Source organism: Rhinoraja longicauda, chromosome 6, assembly GCF_053455715.1.
Source record: "Rhinoraja longicauda isolate Sanriku21f chromosome 6, sRhiLon1.1, whole genome shotgun sequence".
Classification (NCBI taxonomy): domain Eukaryota; kingdom Metazoa; phylum Chordata; class Chondrichthyes; order Rajiformes; family Arhynchobatidae; genus Rhinoraja; species Rhinoraja longicauda.
This window is the reverse complement of record NC_135958.1, coordinates 39,778,754-39,798,452: the sequence shown is the minus strand read 5'-3', so window position 1 is coordinate 39,798,452 and position 19,699 is coordinate 39,778,754. Positions and strand designations below refer to the sequence as shown.

The 19,699-nt window shown below is 47.2% G+C and overlaps 1 protein-coding gene across 2 annotated transcripts in view; it reads right to left on the bottom strand.

Moving 5' to 3' along the window:
* cpne7 (copine VII) overlaps positions 1 to 19,699 on the bottom strand; it is a 184,564-nt gene that overhangs the window by 49,403 nt on the left and 115,462 nt on the right. For both annotated transcript variants that reach the window (XM_078400853.1, XM_078400855.1), the window contains 2 exons: positions 19,583 to 19,642; positions 7,301 to 7,434 (listed from right to left, as the gene is read on the bottom strand). In XM_078400853.1, the coding sequence (XP_078256979.1) occupies positions 7,301 to 7,434; positions 19,583 to 19,642 (194 nt within the window). The remainder of the gene's footprint in view (positions 1 to 7,300; positions 7,435 to 19,582; positions 19,643 to 19,699) is intronic.

Below are 19,699 nucleotides of genomic sequence, written 5' to 3'. Positions count from 1 at the left end.
AAACTGCAGATGCTGGTTTAAATCGAAGGTAGACACAAAATGCTGGAGTAACTCAGCGGGTCAGGCAGCATTTCAGGAGAGATGGAATGGATGACGATTTGGGTCAAGACCCTTCTTCAGACTGAAGGTCCCAAAACATCACCCATTCCTTTTCTCCTGAGATGCTGCTTGACCCGCTGAGTTACTCCAGCATTTTGTATCGACAGCACTGTCTTTCCTGACCTCACAAAAACCATTTTGATTCAATTTCAAGTGACTATGGAATATCCTTAAATGTGGCTGTTCCAAGAAATTAGTCTCCACTACATGATGGAACACAAAGACATATCTTCTCCATCGTGATCACAACAGACACACTGTCAGTGGAAGCTTGTGTGATAGTGCACGACCACACCATCACCCAAAACACTTCTCTCAACCTTTCTCACTGCAACCTTGACTCTTGTCCTATAAGCCGCTCACTGGAATGAAGCTAGCCTAAAGGATGAATGCGAGACTGTTCAACCTACACCACCTCCACTCCAGAACAGTGGCATCGAGCCTCAGTGGGCAAATGGAAATAATACAAGAGACTGCAGATGCTGAAATCTGGAGCACAAACAATCTGCTGGAGATACGCAGTGGGCCGAGCAGCATTTGTGGTGGGATATATGGACAGTCCACATTCTAGGTCGGCACCCTTCGACCAGAAGACCCAAAACACCAACTGTCCATTTTTCTCTGCAGCTGCTGCAGGACTTGGCTGAGATGTCCAGCAGACTGCTTCGTGATTTAGTAAGCAGATAATTCTTACTTTGCACTAAATATCTGTAAAAAGGATCCTCTGGCACATGGATCTCCAAACTATGGCCCGCGGGCCACATCCTGCCCGCCACGAGATTTTATCCGGCCCGCAGTAAGCCCTTAGACAGCGGGGACTGGAGGCAGAAGCTGCCAGCGAAGGTTCACCGGAGAGCGGATCGCCACCGACCCAGAGCCGGGACAAGGCGAGAGATGGCAGCGCCACCTCGCGAACACCAAGCCCAAGGAAACTTCCCTCCTCGCCGCCACCGCTCACACTGGGGAGAGAGGGTGGGGGGAGAGAGTCGGGGTAGAGGGAGCAGTGGGTGAGAGCGGGAGCGCGGGGAGGGGGAGGGTGTCAGAGGGTCCGGTGAAGGAGCGCCGCCACCTGCGGGGGCTGCTCCCTCCCTCTCTCTCCCAGCGCCAGTGAGATCTGCGCCGCTCCTCCACTCTCTTCCCCGGCCCCGTCTCCCTCTAACGCAGCGAAATACGAACAAACACAAGTGAAACTTCCCTCCTCGCCGCCACCACCGCTGCCGCTCACCCCGGGGATGCGCGGCTCTGAACAACAACTACACTTGTGTTTGGTCGTATTTCGCTGCGTTAGAGGGAGACGGGGAAGAGAGTGGAGGAGCGATGCAGATCTCACTGGCTCTGGGAGAGAGGGAGAGGGGAGAGGGAGGGGGGAGAGAGGGGGGGAGGGGAGAGAGAGGGGGGAGAGAGAGAGGGGGAGAGAGGGGAGAGAGGGGGGAGAGGGGAGAGAGAGGGGAGAGGGGGGGAGAGAGGGGGGGGGGAGAGAGAGGGGGAGAGAGGGGAGAGAGAGGAGAGGGGAGAGGGGAGAGAGGGGGGAGGGAGCAGTCCCCGCAAGTGGTGGCGCTCCTTCACCAGACCCTCGGACACCCACCCCCTCCCCGTGCTCCCGCTCTCACCTGCTGCTCCCTCTACCCCGACTCTCTCCCCCCACTCTCTACCCCCTCCCACTCTCTCTCTCCCCCCCCTCTCGCTCCCCCCCACTCCCTCTCCCCCACTCTCTCTCGCCCCCCCACTCTCTCTCTCCCCCCACTCTCTCTCTCCTCTACCCCCTCCCACTCTCTCTCTCCCCCCTCTCGCTCCCCCCCACTCCCTCTCCCCCACTCTCTCTCTCCCCCCCACTCTCTCTCTCCCCCCACTCTCTCTCTCCCCCCACTCTCTCTCCCCCCCGACTCTCTCTCCCCCCTCTCTCTCCCCCCCACTCTCTCTCCCCCCTCTCTCTCCCCCCCCATTCCCTCTCCCCCACTCTCTCCCCCCACTCACTCTCCCCCACTCTCTCTCCCCCCCCCCACTCTCTCTCCCTCCCCACTCTCTCTCCTCCACACTCTCTCTCCCCCCACACTCTCTCTCCCCCACTCTCTCTCCCCCCCCCCACTCTCTCTCCCTCCCGACTCTCTCTCCTCCCCACTCTCTCTCCCCCCCCCCACTCTCTCTCCCCCACTCTCTCTCCCCCCCACTCTCTCTCCCCCCCACTCTCTCTCCCCCTCTCTCTCCCCCCCACTCCCTCTCCCCCACTCTCTCCCCCCACTCACTCTCCCCCCACTCTCTCTCCCCCCCATTCTCTCTCTCCCCCACTCTCTCTCCCCCCCCCCCACTCTCTCTCCCCACTCTCTCTCCCCCCACTCTACCCCCTCCCACTCTCTCTCCCCCCACTCTCTCTCCCCCACTCTCTCCCCCCACTCTCTCTCCCCCACTCTCTCTCCCCCACTCTCTCCCCCACTCTCTCTCCCCCACTCTCTCCCCCACTCTCTCTCCCCCACTCTCTCCCCCACTCTCTCTCCCCCACTCTCTCCTCCCACTCTCTCCCCCCCACTCTCTCCCCCCCCCACTCTCTCTCCCCCACCCTCTCTCTCCCCCCCCACTCTCTCTCCCCCCCACTCTCTCTCCCCCACTCTCTCTCCCCCCCCCCCCACTCTCTCTCCCCCACTCTCTCTCTCCCCCACTCTCTCTCCCCCCCCCACTCTCTCCCCCCCCCCCCTCTACCCCTCTCTCTCTCTCCTTTCTTCCCCAGTGGTGGTCACTGTATTTTTTCTGTTTTATAAATAATTGTATACCCACGGTATATATATATTCCAATATTTCAAGCTCTTTTTAAAAATTGAATATTATTTATTTGTTGCCATATAAACCATGTAAACTAACCTAATCTAACCTAGTTTAACCTTTCCTAATCTAATCTAACGTAACCTAGTCTAAACTTTGAGTTCATTAAATTTATAAAACTCACACTTCTTTATTTTATCCTATGGCCCACAAAAATGTGCCAAATGTATAATGTGACCCTCATGCTGAAATGTTTGGAGGCCCCTGCCACCTCCATGTCACCTCACTGCACAATACTACCAGAATGCAGAATATAGTATTGCAGTGTTCTGACAATCAAAGATACTAGAGGAACAAGACAGACCACTCGACCCTCAAAACCGTAGTATGTCATGGTGCCATTTTAGTAGGCAGAAACTTGCAGAAACTTGCAGAAACATTTTAAAAGAAAAATAACAAAAATCTATGAATTGATAGATGAGATATATTCTGCATTTTAATGGTATCATCACACATACTGTTCCCCCAAAACACTGATTACACTGCGAGAGGCAGAGCGAATGGCGGGTTTTGCCTACTAAAATGGCCGACGTTACGCTCCTTTGCGTACTACACTTCAGTATGAAGAAGGGTCTCGACCCGAAACGTCGCCCATTCCTTCTCTCCTGAGATGTTGCCTGACCGCTGAGTCACTCCAGCATTTTGTGAATAAATACCTTCGATTTGTACCAGCATCTGCAGTTATTTTCTTACACTTCAGTATAGACGATTTAAACAGAGTGGTCTATCTTCTTCCTCTAGTATCTTTGCTGACAATAAAGATCCAAAATGTGAAATGGAAAACGTGGACCACTTTCCATATCTCAACCTTTGGCTCTCTGAGGAAAACGATGTTTGAAAAACAAGATCTCTACCAAACACAAAACCCATCAGACAACTCAATGGTATTCTCATAAGCTAAGGGTGTAGTCCTGATCTCCCAACCTACTTTACTGTTGCCCTTGCACTTTTTTTAATCTGCACTTTCTAAGCAGCTGTAACACTATAAAACTGTAATTCTATATTTTGCATTCTGTTTTTTGTTCTCTTTGCACTATCACGGCAGCACAGTGCCTGAGACCCGGGTTTGATCCTGACTACGGGTGGTGTCTGCACAGAGCTTGTACGTTCTCCCTCGGTCCTGTGTGGCCCGGTTTCTTCCCACATTCCAAAGACGTACAGGTTTGCAGTTTAATTTGTAAATTGTTCCTAATGTATGTAGGATAGTGTAAGTGTGTGGGGATTGCTGGCCAGCATGGACTCGGTGGGCCGAAGGCCCTGCTTCTACACTGTATTTCTAAACCAAACTAAACTACCCATCGGACTTGTGTGTGGTTTGATTGTGCTCCTGTATCGTAAGAAATGACTGGCTAGCATTCAAGCAAAGTTTTTTCACTGCATTTTGCTGGCAGGTTACTTGAGGAAAGAGCATCCTAGATGGAACTGAAGACTCGGAGACTCTTCCTCAGGATTCCACCCCCTTCGAGCATATCCTGCTGCTCTAATGCAAAGTCTGCAGATGGACGATTGGCTTCAGAACCCACTGAACTAAAATGGAAACAAGTCATTAATGACCCCAAGAAATGATAAAGAATGTGTCCTTAGCTCATGTGAGCCCTGCATCCACAATTGTTTGACTCTTAGATGTTTAAATACCAGTACCTCAACATAAAGTTAAGGCAGTAGGTTAATGCCTTTAAAAACTGGTTTATTCATGATTTTTATTGTCTAATATCGGATATTTTTTAATATCCGAGCCCCTTTCAACGTCATAACTACACACTCCCCCTCTACTATGCTGTTACATCTGTCCAATTATATGCTCCAACCTGTGAATAATGATTGATATACTTCACACTATGACTCCATTCACAGACAAAAATGCATTAACTGGGTGTTGGTTTCTATCATCACCTGAGCAAAGCCTTAAAATATCCGTGAGGCAGTCTTAATCAAATCTTGGTAAGGTTTTAGTAAAATCTTCAGAGTAGTTGCAATTAACATATGTTCTTATCAATTCTAATGAATTACAAATTATCTTAAATGAAAGTGTGGGAAGGAACTGCAGATGCTGGTTTACACCAAAGAAAGGTACAAAAAGCTGGAGTAACTCGGTGGTTCAGGCAGCATCTCTGGAGAGAAGGAAGAGGTGAAGTTTCGGGTTGAGATCTTTCTTCAGACTCAGTCGGGGGAGAGAATAACTAGAGTTATGAAAAGGTTCAGGTTTCAACCTGAAACGTTACCTATTCCTTTTCTCCAGAGATGTTGCCTGACCCACTGAATTACTCCAGCATTTTATGTCTATCTTAAGTGGATGCTGGACTGAGCATGCAGGTTCTGTGGTCATGTATTAATGAGGAAAACTGGGATCCTAACAAATGCCACAGGCTTTGTTTTGACAGTTAAAAGGAAGGGTATTTAACAATTCCAGAAGTCATTGGCTTAAAGGAGCATTGTATATTTTCATTGATGTCGTTCCATTTTAAATAAGTGACTTTGATTAAGGAAACAAGCAGCAGAAGCATTCACAAACTGTTTTTAGCAAAAAAGAATAATAATAAAAACAACAAGTATTAGTCAGAAGTAGGGTCTCGACCGGAAATATCACCTATCCATTTTCTCCAGGGATTCTGCCTGACCCATTAAGTTACACAAGCATTCTGTGTCCATCTTTGGTCTATTTCACAGGACATAGACATAGAGTGTCATCTACAATTCCTGTTTGTGAAAAAGCAACCAAAACAAAAAGTCACATTTCTTCAGAATTATTATTTGCCTGATATGAATGCAAACGATACTCAGGAGAAGTCTATAATTCCTCTGTTAAGAAGAGTTGGGGTTTTGTAAATTCTCTTCTTCCACTGATGGTTTACTTTCCTATCCTTTCATGTGCCCAAGAGGATTTCTATTGACAGCAATGCAAAATTGACACAGAAATAACCATGTCGATTGTAATCATGGCTCGATTGTAATCATGTACTGTCTTTCTGCTGGCTGTTATTATTTGGAGTAGATCGCAATAATGACCATTTCCAGGAGTTCAGAACAATGAGACATAAGCTCATTGAAACACACAAAATTCCTTTGGAGTTTTATAAGTAGGCGCAAAGTTAATGGCTTGATTATAATCATGTATTATCTTTCCACTGGCTGTTTAGCACGCAACAAAAGCTTTTCACTGTACCTCGGTACACGTGACAGTAAACTAAACTGAAACCGAATGGAGATCGGAACCAAGCAGCAATGTAAGGTGTTTCACACTAGGGCGTCAGAGATGTCCTCATTCTTCAGGAAACGGGGCTTTCCCTCCTCCATTATAGATGAGGCTCTCACTAGGGTCTCTTCTACATCCCGCAGCTCCGCTCTTGCTCCTCCTCCCTCCACTCGCAACAAGGACAGAATCTCCCTCGTTCTCACCTTCCATCCCACCAGCCAGCGGATACAACAAATCATCCGCCAACATTTCCGTCACCTACAACGGGACCCCACCACTGGCCATATCTTCCCATCCTCTCCCCTCTCTGCGTTCCGCAGAGACCATTCCCTCCATAACTCCCTGGTCCACTCGTCCCTTCCTACCCAAACCACCACATCCCCGGGCACTTTCCCCTGCAACCGCACGAGATGCAACACCTGCCCCTTTACCTCCCCCCTCAACTCCATCCAAGGACCCAAACAGTCTTTCCAGGTGAGACAAAGGTTCACCTGCACCTCCTCCAACATCATCTATTGCATCCGCTGCACTAGATGTCAACTTATTTACATCGGCGAAACCAAGTGCAGGCTCGGCGATCGCTTCGCTCAACACCTGCGCTCGGTCCGCATTGACCAAACTGATCTCCCGGTGGCCGAGCACTTTAACTCCCACTCCCCCTCCCCCTCCCCCTCCCATCCCCAGTCTGACCTTTCTGTCATGGGCCTCCTCCAGTGCCATAGCGAGGCCCACCGGAAATTGGAGGAACAGCACCTCATATTTCGCCTGGGCAGCTTGCAGCCCAGTGGTATGAACATCGACTTCTCCAACTTTAGATAGTTCCTCTGTCCCTCTCTTCCCCTCCTCCTTCCCAGATCTCCCTCTATCTTCCTGTCCCCACCTATATCCTTCCTTTGTCCCGCCCCCCTGACATCAGTCTGAAGAAGCGTCTCGATCCGAAACATCACCCATTCCTTCTCTCCCGAGGTGCTGCCTGACCTGCTGAGTTACTCCAGCATTTTGTGAATAAATACCTTCGATTTGTACCAGCATCTGCAGTTATTTTCTTATACAGCAATGTAAGGTTTGATGCTTTACAGCAAATTCAAATTGAAATGCATACATCATCCAAGAACTTCAGAGACAAAAGCGTACCATTACAACTATCAGGCTGCTAGACTGCCAGGATCTTTTCGGATAAATGGTTAACAGTACCTGTCGTAGTCTTGACAGATCTCACCAACGGAGATAAGTGCTTTCAGATACTCGTTGGGCTGATAGGGATTGATGTAATGCAAGGAACAGCTGTTTCGTGGGTCTCCATTTGAAGCTGTGAAGTCAATGGCTACCTAAAATAGAAGGTGGTAATTCATAATTAACAGCACCAGGCTCCGAATGCTACATTTTTCTAGAAGCTCATACTGATGCACAATGTTCTGAATAAAAACGCATAAGATATGTCAAAATTAAAAGCACCATTACACATATACACGGCAGCAGAAATCTAGTACTTGAAGGGCACACTGATACATACATCCACAGAAACTATAGTCTACGATTGAAAGAGCTTTGAGAATTATTAACAAATTGCACAGCATTGGCAAAAGCATTTTTCAAATTAACAATATGTAATTTAAGTTCATAAGTTATAGGAGTTGAATTCGGCCATTCGGCCCATCGAGTCTACTCCGCCATTCAATCGTGGCTGATCTCTGCCTTAATATTTTAATTTTAAAGCCTCAAATCCCCGAAGATTTCCTTTTTTTCCTGCGTGATATGTCATGCACCAGACAGATGGACAGTGACTGGAGTTTGGCATCAACCAACCTGCGGCACAGGCAGAAATCTTCACGGTCTTTAGCCTGCTTTCAGTAAACTACCGCTACTGATTTATAACTGCCTGGTGACGTGTCAAAGGGAAGAGGGCTCATAAGTGATCGGAGCAGAATTAGGCCATTCGGCCCATCGTCCACTCTGCCATTCAATCATGCCTGATCTATCTCTCCCACTTAACCCCATTCTCCTGCCTTCTCCCCATAACCCATGACACCCGTACTAATCAAAGATACTAGAGGAACAAGACAGACCACTCAACCCTAAAAACCGTAGTAGGTCAAGGCGCCATTTTAGTAGGCAGAAACTTGCAGAAACATTTAAAAAGAAAAATAACAAAAATCTGTGAATTGATAGATGAGATATATTCTGCATTTTAATGGTATCATCACACATACTGTTCCCCCAAAACACTGATTACACTGCGAGAGGCATAACGGACTGCGGGTTTTGCTTACTAAAATGGCCCCTTTGCGTACTACACTTCAATATAGGCGATTTCAACGGAGTGATCAATCTTGTTCCTCTAGTATCTTTGGTACTAATCAAGAATCTGTCTATCTCTGCCTTAGAAAATATCCATAGACTTGGCCTCCACAGTAGAAGTTGGACTGTAAACATGGGTCATGCTTTGTCAGCATTTGGAGGATGTAGCAATATGTGAGAGGAGCTAGTTGGTGCCTCATCACTGTGAATGAGCGCCTGATCCCATGGTGATTTTATGGAGAGTGGATGATTTGCTCCAGGCTCTGTACTCCCACTGTTACACACAAACAGGAAATGTGACCTTAGGGAAACACTAGGGGTTCTAATATGATGCTGCCTTGTGATTGGAAATGTGTTGTGACAGGAACTGGATTATAATTCAGCGAAAATCCTTCAGTATGGCTTTCTTGGCACCTCCACTGATGCCTTACTGATGCATTGACAGTGCCTGACCTTCTGCTTCAAGGGGGGGGGTCAATATCTGCCACCACAAACCTGCTGCTGGTACATGGTGGAAAGTAAAAGTGTGGAAGAGAAAACCAGGCCAACACAGTCCTTGTACAGTAATTGCGTGCATTCACCCAGCCCAAGCTCACATTCCTTTACCACTGCCAGTATTAGTCGATGAATTCTGGCTGTGATGTGCCATTCCCACAGTGGTATATACTCCAAGAGACTCACGTTTTTAAAATTCATCTTTGATCACTGTGAATGAGCAAAAGAAAAAGACTGCAATGTTGGCAGATACATGGCACACTTTGGATCCAATTGGAGGAATTAGTAGCTTCAAATATAATCGCTGAGTGAAATATAATGAATTGAGTGAAATTCCTTTCTGTTCATTTATTGTTTTACATTGGCGTTGAAATAGAAATTATTCTCCAAAATCCTTGGGGAACTTTGCAAGTTCTGTAATCATTTGTATGTTTCATTCATGTTCTTGGACCCATAAATTCTATCATTCTGGCAATTTAGCACGAATGTTTTGATGCAAGTACACACTGCAGATTTATTTGCCTTACACAAGTCTCCTAGACATAAAAGCTTTGTGCTCCCATTGCTCCTGTGCATAGGGTTGCCAACTGTCCCGTATTAGCCAGGACATCCCGAATATTAGGCTAAATTGGTTTGTCCCATACGGGACCGCCCTTGTCCCGTATTAGGCCTGGGGGGCGCTGTAGGCCTGGACACTGTAGGCCCAGACAGTGTAGGCTTGGTTATTGTAGCCCCGGGGGCCGCTGTAGGCCCAGACACTGTAGGCCCAGACAGTGTAGGCTTGGATATTGTAGCCCCGGGGGCCGCTGTAGGCCCGGACAGTGTAGGCCTAGAGGCCTGGGCGTCGCCTAATGGAGGTTGTGTAGCAACCCGTCTCCCGTCCCGGGCGGCCGCCATTGGTGGAGCGGGAGCACGTGGCTGCTGACTGGGTGAAGTTACCTTTTGTCCTTTATTTGGGAGTGAGAAAGTTGGCAACCCTACCTGTGCATAAACTTTGAAAATATTCACAACTCTGACTGCCACAGAGAGCAGTGAGTAGAGATCCCCCAGTAAGATCCTCTGGAGGTCCCAGCCTCTGCACATCTCCACTGGAATGGTTTAAACAAAGTAAGGCCCATTTCCATATCCCAGTGACAAGGTAACCCAGGCACAGAATGCCTCTTCTCCATGTGGCTTGAATAATGGCTTCCCTAGGCAGCATCTTACATTTCCTCCTGGTCTAAGATGTAGGACGGCACAGTGGTGCAGCGGTAGAGTTGCCACCTTACAGTGCCAGAGACCCCGGTTCCATCCTCACTATGGGTCCTGTCTGTACGGAGTTTGTACCTTTTCCCCGTGTCCTGCGTGGGTTTTCCTGGGAGCTCTGGTTTTCTCCCACACACCAAAGATGTACAGGTTTGTAGATTGATTGGTTTGGTAACATTATGATTTGTCCCCAGTGTGTGGAGGATAGTGTTAGTGTGTGGGGATCGCTGGTCGACATGGACTTGCTGGACCAGAGGGCCTGTTTCCGCGCTGTATCTCTAAACTAAAAGAAAGTAAACTAAGATAGTTAATGGACAATAGAATCCCCATTGTAAATATTGTACTGAGAGCTAAAAGAGCTTGTGAGGTGAGGTGAGGTGAGATCTTTTTTCGACCTTAAAAATTGAGCAGAGTTTGTGCGTCCATTTTGAGAAGTGACGAATAAGCAACATTTAAAAAGAGGCAGGAAAACACCACAAAAGAACCGTTTTTAAAAATTGAACGGGCAGGAAATTTAAAGGGGCAGGCATCTGATTAGCTGAGGAAGAGACAGATTGAGCAATGAAAGGAAGGGAAGGTGGAGCGGAGCGGCCTGTTGGGAGTGGCCATGTTGGGGGCATGAAGTGCGTGTTGTGGCCAAGTGCAGAAATGAGGCTTTGGCTCGAGATGCTGGGGTAAGGAGCGCCGAGAAGAGGTACACATGAAGTTAATGGAAAGGAGAGCACGGGGAAGTTTACCAAAGTGTCCAGAATAAGAAATAGGACAGGAAGTTTAGAAAGGGATAAGAGTCCAACGTCAGGCAACGTGGGAACCATTTTGAGAAGAGGGGTGGTGAGTACTGAACTGAAGGTGTTATATCTAAATGCACACAGCATATTAAACAAGGTGGATTAGCTCATAGCACAGGTATAAATTAGCAGGTACGACGTTGTGGGCATCAGGGAGGCATGTCTGAGAGAGAGTAAGAGCGGGGAGCTGAATATCCATGGATACACATCCTATAAAACAGACAAGCAGATGGGCAGAGGAGGTGGGGTGGCTCTGTTGGTAAGGAACGAAATCCAATCCAGGACAAGAAACGACGCAGGAACAGAAGATGTGGAATCCTTGAGGGTAGAGTTAAGAAATTGCAAGGGTAAAAAGACCCTGATGAGTATTATATACAAGCCTTCAAATAGCAGCTGTAACTTGGTGGGTACAAGTTACAGCATGAGATAGAAAAGGCATGATCGCATTGAATGGCGGTGCTGGCTCGAAGGGCTGAATGGCCTACTCCTGCACCTATTGTCTATTGTCTATTGTCTATTGGTCATGGGGAATTTTAATATGCAAGTCCACTTGGAAAATCAGGTTGGTACTGGATCCCAGGAGAAGGAATTTGTAGAATGCATACAAGATGGCTTCTTAGAGCAGCTTGTAGTGGAGCCCACTAGGGAAAAGGCAATTCTGGATTTGGTGTTGTGCAATGAACCGACGAGGCAGTGATCATAATAGGATAGAATTCAATCTGCAGTTTGAGAGGGAGAAGCTGAAATCGGAGGCATCAGTATTACTGTTAATTAAAGGTAACTGCAGAGGTATGAGGGAGGAGGTGGCTAAAGTTGATTGGAAAGATATCTCAGCAGGAATGACGATAGTGTAGCAATGGCAGGAATTTTGGGGCATAATTTGGAAGACGCAGTATCTTTTCATCCCAAAGAAGAAGAAACATACCAAGGGGAGATTTAGGCCAATGTGACTGACAAGGAAAGTCAAATGTAGCATAAAAGCAAAAGAGAAGGCATATAACATGGCAAAGATTAGGGGGAAGCAAGGCAATTGGGAAGCTTTTAAACACAAAATTGAAGGAAACAAAAGAAGCAATAAGAGGAGATAATGTGAAATATAAAGGTGGGCTAGCCACGACTATAAAAAAAGATAGCAAGTGGGTTTTTTCGGATATATAAAGAACAAAAGAGAGGCAACAGTGCACATTAGACTGCTGGAAAATGACACTGGAGAGGTAGTAATGGGGATCAAAAAGATGGCGGATGCGCTGAATATGTATTTTACATCAGTCTTCACAGTGGAAGACACCAGCAATTATGCCAGAGATTCAAGCGAGTCAGGGGGCAGAAGTGAGTGTAGTCACTATTACCGAGGAGAAGGTGCTTGTGTAGTCGAATGGGGTGAAGGTGAATAAGTCACCTGGAGCAGATGCACGACACCCCAGGGTTCTAGAAGATGTAGCTGTTGAAATTGTGGAGTCATGAGTAGTGATCTTTGAAGATCTTTCGAGTGGTGCTGGCTCGAAGGGCCGAATGGCCTCCTCCTGCACCTATTTTCTATATTTTCTAACTCTCTAGAGTCAGGAATAGTTCCAGAGGACTGGAATAGTTCCAGAGGACTGGAATAGTTCCAGAGGACTGGAATAGTTCCAGAGGACTGGAATAGTTCCAGAGGACTGGAAAACCGCACATGTAACTCCACTCTTCAAGCAGGGAGCAAGTCAAAAGAAAGGAAATGATAGGCCAGTTAGTCTGACTTCTGCGGTTGACAAAGTCCATTTTTAAGGATGAGGTTTTGGGGTGTTTGGAAGCACATGGTCAAATAGGCTGAAGTCAGTGTGGTCTTGTTAAGGGGAGATCTTGTCTGACAAATCTGTGGGAGTTTTTGAGGAGGTGACAAGCAGGTTAGACAAAGGAGAGTCAGTAGATGCTGTTTACTTGGACTTTCAGAAGGCCTTTGATAAGGTGCCACTAAACACGATAGGAGCCCATAACATAACATATAACATAACAAAACTTTATTGTCACTCGGCACAACACCGAACGAAATTTCAGCAGTCACAGCAAAAAAAGAAAAGAACACAGGACACCCGACCCCAACACAAACATCCATCACAGTGACTCCAAACAACCCCTCACTGTGATGGAGGCAACAAAACTTCCCCTCTCCTCCCCCCGCACCCACGGACAGACAGCTCGACCCCTACCGAGGCAACTGACACGCACAGCCCCCGCAAGGAGATGGAAGGCCCCCCGGCCGAGCCACCCCGGGCACTGAAACGTCCCGCGGCCGCACCGGGCGATGTTAAGTCCAGCGGCCGAGCCGCACCGGGCACCGAAACGTCCCGCGGCCGAGCCGCACCGGGCACTGAAACGTCCCGCAGCCGAGCCGCGCCGGCGATGTTAAGTCCAGCGGCCAAGCCACACCGGGCACCGAAACGTCCCGCGGCCGAGCCGCACTGGGCACTGAAACGTCCCGCGGCCGAGCCGCGCCAGCGATGTTAAGTCCCGCAGTCGAGCCGCGCCGGGCACTGAAACGTCCCGCAGCCGAGCCGCGCCGGCGATGTTAAGTCCCGCAGCCGAGCCGCGCCGGCGATGTTAAGTCCCGCACCGGGCACTGAAACGTCCCACGGCCGAGCCGCGCCGGCGATGTTAAGTCCAGCGGCCGAGCCGCGCTGGGCGATGGAAGGCCCCGCGGGCGAGCTGCGCCCCGGGGAAGAGACCTAATAAAAGAACGGTTTCCCCCGCCCCACCCCCCCCCCAACACACCCACCCCCACCCCCCCCACCACACATACACAGCCAAAAACAGAAACAAAAACCATCCCAGCACCGACACAAACAAAAAAAAAGAAAAAAAGACAAACAGACTGCCAGAGAGCCGCAGCCGTTAGGCGCAGCCAACTCCACCCCACTTTTGGCATGGCATGGGTAGAAGAATGGTTGACTGGAGGAAGGCAAAGGGTGGGAATAAAGAGGCCTTTCCTGGTTGGCTGCCGATGACCAGTGGTGTTCCGCAGGGGTCGGAGTTGAGTCCGCTACTCTTCGTATTTGATGTTGATGATCTGCATGATGGAGTTGATGGCTCTGAGGTCAAGTTTGCAGATGATACAAATATAGATGGAGGGGCAGGTACTGTTGAGGAAACACGGAGTCTGCAGAAGGACTTGGGCAGGTTGGGAGAGTGGGCAAAGAAGCAGAAAATGGAATAGAGTGTAGCAAAGTGTATGGTCATGCAGTTTGGTAGAAGGAATAAAGATGTAGACTACTTTCTCAATGGGGAAAGGATTCAGAAATCAGAGGTGCAAAGGGACTTGCCCTCGCAGCTGCGGCTTGCCTGCAGTCCGTTGGTCTTTTGTGTTTTTTGTTGTTTTTGGTCTTAATTGTAGTTTAGATATGATGTAGTGTTTGTGATTGTGTGTTGGGGGGGGGATGGGGAGGAACTGTAAAACTGTAAAATTGTCTCTTCTGAACGGAGATACGACCTTTGTTTCTGTGTCGTGTCTCCGTTCCCGCTGCGGCCTACCATCGGCCATGCACCTGGAGCTGGGGGCCTCCAGCTGGGACCACCTGGGGCTCTGGTTCGCAGAGCCCGCGGCCCGGACTCACCACCTGCGGCGCTGGCTGCCTTCGGATGCTGCGAGAGCGGCTGCAACTCGTCTCTGGAGGCTTCGGCGCGGGCCGCCTGGACGTCGGAAGCTCGCAGGCCCTGCCCTGGGTGGGAGCCGACATCGGGAGCTCCGGCAGCGGCAGCGGCAGCGGTAGCGTCTTCACCCGCCCCGAATCGCGGGGCTTTGGTCGGCCCGCCGCGGACCTTTCTCCGCCCAGCACGGCACTTCAATGGCGGGAGCCCCGACCGCCCCGACGCAGCAACTTCAACAGCCTGACCGCGGGAGAAGACGGCAGGGGAAGAGAAAAGACATTCTGGCCTTCCATCACAGTGAGCAGGTGACTGGAGGAGACTCACTGTGATGGATGTTTCTTTTGTTTGGTGGTGGTTTATGATTGTATGTGTTATTGCATATTTTTATTGCTTATTTTTATTGGTCTTATTGTTGGACTGTGGATAATTTTTCATTTCACTGCACATTTATGTGTACGTGACAAATAAATTGACTATTGGACTTGAGAGTGCTGGTGCACAATTCCCAAAAGGTTAATTTGCAATTTGAGTTGACGGCAATGAGGGGAGTAGAATATAAAAATAAGGATTTAATGTTGAAGGCTTTATAAAGCGCTGGTGAGGCCATATTTGGAAAATTGCGGGCCCCATACCTGAGGAGGGATGTGCTGGTTTTGGAGAGAGTCCAGAGAAGATTTACAAGAATGATCCTGGAGATGATTGGATTAATATATGAGGAGTGTTTGAAGACTCTGGGCCTGTACTCGCTGGAGTTGGGAAGAATGAGTGGGATCTCATTGAAACCTACCGGACAATGAAAGGCCTGGATAGAGTGGATGTGGAGAAGATGTTTCCAGTAATAGAGTTGTTTCCAGTCTAGAACCAGAGGGCACAATCTCACAATAAAAGGACATACCTTTAGAATGGAGTTAGGAGGAATTTCTTTAGTCAGAGGGTGGTGAATCTGTGGAATCCGTTGCCACAGATGGCTGTGGAAGTCAAGTGATTGGGTATTTTTTAAGCGGAGATTGATAGGTTCTTGATTAGGAAGGGCATCTAAAGTTACGGGGAGAAGGCAGGAGGATGGGGTTGAGAGGGAAAAATAAATCAGACGTGATTGAATGGCAGAGTAGACTCAATGGGCTGAATGGCCTAATTCTGCTCCTATATCTTATGGTCTTATCGAGCCTATCCAACATATTTTCAGTAATACCACCTATTCCAGATGAATTAGAATTTCGATGAAAATTTCAGCAGAAAGAGATACAGTCAGGGTAATTATAGCCAGAAAATTATTTTTTCAAATTAATCATCAACACTTTGTCCTTCAGGGATCACATCCATCTTCTTCTGCGGATCCATGCAAGATTGTTAGATTAACAAACGCAATTAAAAGAGTAAAATTAAAATTGGAAGGGACTAAAAAGAAGAGCAAATTGTGTGTTCCCATTCAAAGCTGCCATTTGGATTCTTGCAAATCTATTGGCACGTGTTCGTCCAGCTGCTTCACTTCTACCAGGTTTGGGATGCCAGTGAAACATGTTGATCCAAGTCCCAATCTAAAGGTCATTCCATCGACCAAGTACCAAACTGACAGCATTATTACAAGGTGTTGAATTTCACTGCTGGTGTATCCCAAGCAAAAAATCTGACAGCAAGAGGCACAGAAAAAAAGGCTTCCCATCAGTACAACGTTGTAGCAGTCATCATTGTTTACCGTGTACTGTATGTTTACATATTCTGTTGTGCCACTGCAAGTAAGAATTTCATTGTTCTATCTGCGACGGACGACAATAAAACACTCCTGACTCTCGAGACTCCTTCAGCAACCCCAGCCAGAATTGAGTTGTGTAAATCCAAAATATTGGACTGGATAATTATTGGTCATTTGATTGACCACATAACACAACAGGTTCGGTTTTTGTAGCATGGATGGCAACTGTTAAATATACTGCGGTTTAAAGCAAGTTTATGCTACTCCTATTGAAAGGATTAAAGCATTGTGAAGAGATTTTCCAAGATAGTTCCTAACTACAAACAAGGCTCGTCCAATTTGACCAATTATTGCCCCCCTCAGCAAAATCATAGCTGTTACTGAAAGTGTTCGCACGTAGCAATGTCTCACCAATAACTTGCTCACATCTCGAATGGTCATCCTGGATCTACTCTCCAAACTTCAAGGTCATTCTGGGGGAGTCCAGAACAAGGGGCCACAGTTTAAGAATAAGGGGTAGGCCATTTAGAACTGAGATGAGGAAAAACTTTTTCAGTCAGAGAGTTGTGAATCTGTGGAATTCTCTGCCTCAGAAGGCAGTGGAGGCCAATTCTCTGAATGGATTCAAGAGAGAGCTGGATAGAGCTCTTAAGGATGGCGGAGTCAGGGGTATGGGGAGAAGGCAGAAATGGGGTACTGATTGAGAATGATCAGCCATGATCACATTGAATGGCGGTGCTGGCTCGAAGGGCCGAATGGCCTCCTCCTGCACCTATTGTCTATAATTAGTGTTGATTCAATCATGAACCTTCCAACACATAATCCACACCATTTGGAAAGGCAAAGACAGCTGGTGCATTGACCAAAAGCACTTCCAAGTCCCCCTTTGATTCACACACTCTTCTGGCATGGCAATTTATGGTTATTCCTTCAGTGTCCCAAGGAAAATGTCTGAAACCCCTTACTGAATAACATGTAGGAATAGCTTTATCACAAATACTGCAGTTGTTCAGAAAGGCAGCTTCTGATCACCATCTCAAGGGGGCCATTAGGGACAGGCAGCAACAGACACATCCTAGGAGAGTACACTAAGATCAATTCCACAGGTGAAGTGAGAGCAATGGTCCTTGAGATTAAGGCAGCATTTTTGCCTGTGGCATTAAACAGGTAGATGCAGGAAAAATGTTCCTAATGTTGGGGGAGTCCAGAACCAGGGGCCACAGTCTAAGAATAAAGGGGAGGCCATTTAAAACTGAGATGAGAACAAACTTTTTCACCCAGAGAGTTGTGAATTTGTGGAATTCTCTGCCACAGAAGGCAGTAGAGGCCAATTCACTGGATGAGTTTAAAAGAGAGTTAGATAGAGCTCTAGGGGCTTGCGGAATTCAAGGGATATGGGGAGAAGGCAGGCACAGGTTACTGATTGTGAATGATCAGCCTTGATCACAATGAATGGCGGTGCTGGCTTGAAGGGCCAAATGGCCTCCTCCTGCACTTATTTTCTATGTTTCTAGTACAATAAACATTGATGTCAATGGGAATCAAGACTACTGGGGACATGCCGATCACAATAGAACGTAGTTATGATTGTAGCCGAATAATCTGGATCCCTGGACATAGATATAAGATATAATGCACCAAATAACGTGCATTTTCACACCATTATAAATTCAGACCTATTGGTCAGGGATTGCATAGCTCTAGCAAAAGAAAGTCCAAGTTACTTCCATCAGTGAATTCCCAACATCACCATCTCTGTGTATCACCAATGACTACAACATTAACTTGACCGCCATCTAAATTCTGTGACGGCAAAAGCAGATGAGAGGCTGATATCTTTTTTCATAAACAATAACGGATTGCCACATGCAGTGCCTTAGGATTTGGTACTTGATTTCCTGATGGAATCCTACAAATGGTCTTGGAGGGTTAATCTAACAGGGGGAAGCTGTGTCAAATGCCCTAGGCCAGTGAAGGGGCCATCCTTTGTGACTGAGCACTGAGCTTCAGGAGGGATACATATAAAACTGATGAAACGGGATACCAATCTTCTCACCCAGATCAACTGAATCAATCCTAGACAAATCAACGTGTTAACAGATGTCACAGCCAGATCAATATTTGGTGGTGAGTGTTCCACCTCCTGACAATACAAAGCTTTTCTGCCACATAGAAGGTACAATGTGATGGAACACTCTCCACTAGTCTTGCAAGAGTGGAACGTCAACAATACTTAAGATATCAAATGTCATTCAAGGTTGCACGGTGGCATTTCTTGGTTTCTTGGTTCTTGGTCCTCCAAAATATTCCAAATGGAATTTAAACTGGAGGTGGTAGGGTTACTGCCTTACAGCGCCAGAGACCCGGGTTCGATCCTAACTATGGGTGCTTGTCTGTATGGAGTTTCTACATTCTCCCAGTGACCTGCGTGGGCTTTCTCCAAGATCTTCAGTTTCCTCCCACACTCCAGATGTACAGGTTTGTAGGTTAATTAGCTTGGAATAAAATGTACAATTGTCCCCAGCGTGTGTAGAGTTGTGTTAGTACATGGGGGTCGGTGCGGACTCGGTAGGCCGAAGGGCCTGTTTCCACGCTGTATCTCTAAACTAAACTAAACTAAAAGCCAAAGCACTTCTTCCACCGTCTGAAACATTCATTGCCTCCACCATGAACTGTGTTTACCATCTACAAAATGGACAGCAGGAACATGCCAAGGTTTTTTCAACAATATCTTCCAAATTCATTAATGCTACTACAAAATAAAGAGAAGGGAAACAGATGCGTGGAAAGGACACCTCCTCAATGATCAGCTTGTATCATGTTTCCAGAAACTTACTGTTGTTTCTTTAGTTTCACTAGATCAAATTCTGAGAACTCCCCACCCAACCCAACCGCATTAGTCGCTCTGCACTCACTGCACTGATTGAAGAAAGTGATATTTCAGAGGTGGGAATGAAATGCCAAGGTTTATAACAGTCATATTTCACTATTGATGAAACCCATGGCAACAAAGGCCTTTGTGCAGTTATGAGTTCCTCCTCACCTTACCTATTTAGTGCATACTGCTTCATCCTCGTGGATGTTCCAGATAAATGATACCTTTCTTCATCACATAGCCCTAACTTCAACAAAAATGAAGTACAACCATTTCACGATTTTGTAACCATTCACCCTTAACTTGGATTTAGAGAATGTCAATAACATTACACCTTTAAACTTATGGCAAACTCATAAATGATAACCACTGGTCAACAATTTAAGTAAAATCAAGCATTCATCTTCAAGGGCAGATAAATGTGAACTCTCAGAAGTGGTTTTAAAAACATAATGACCTACCGTAAAGTGAATCTGACATCCTCCCATTATGTAATCTAAAAATGAATATACCCTGTGCAACTATAAAACAAAAAAGAGTAATTTGTTAGTCCAAGAAAAATAAATCATTTTAACACA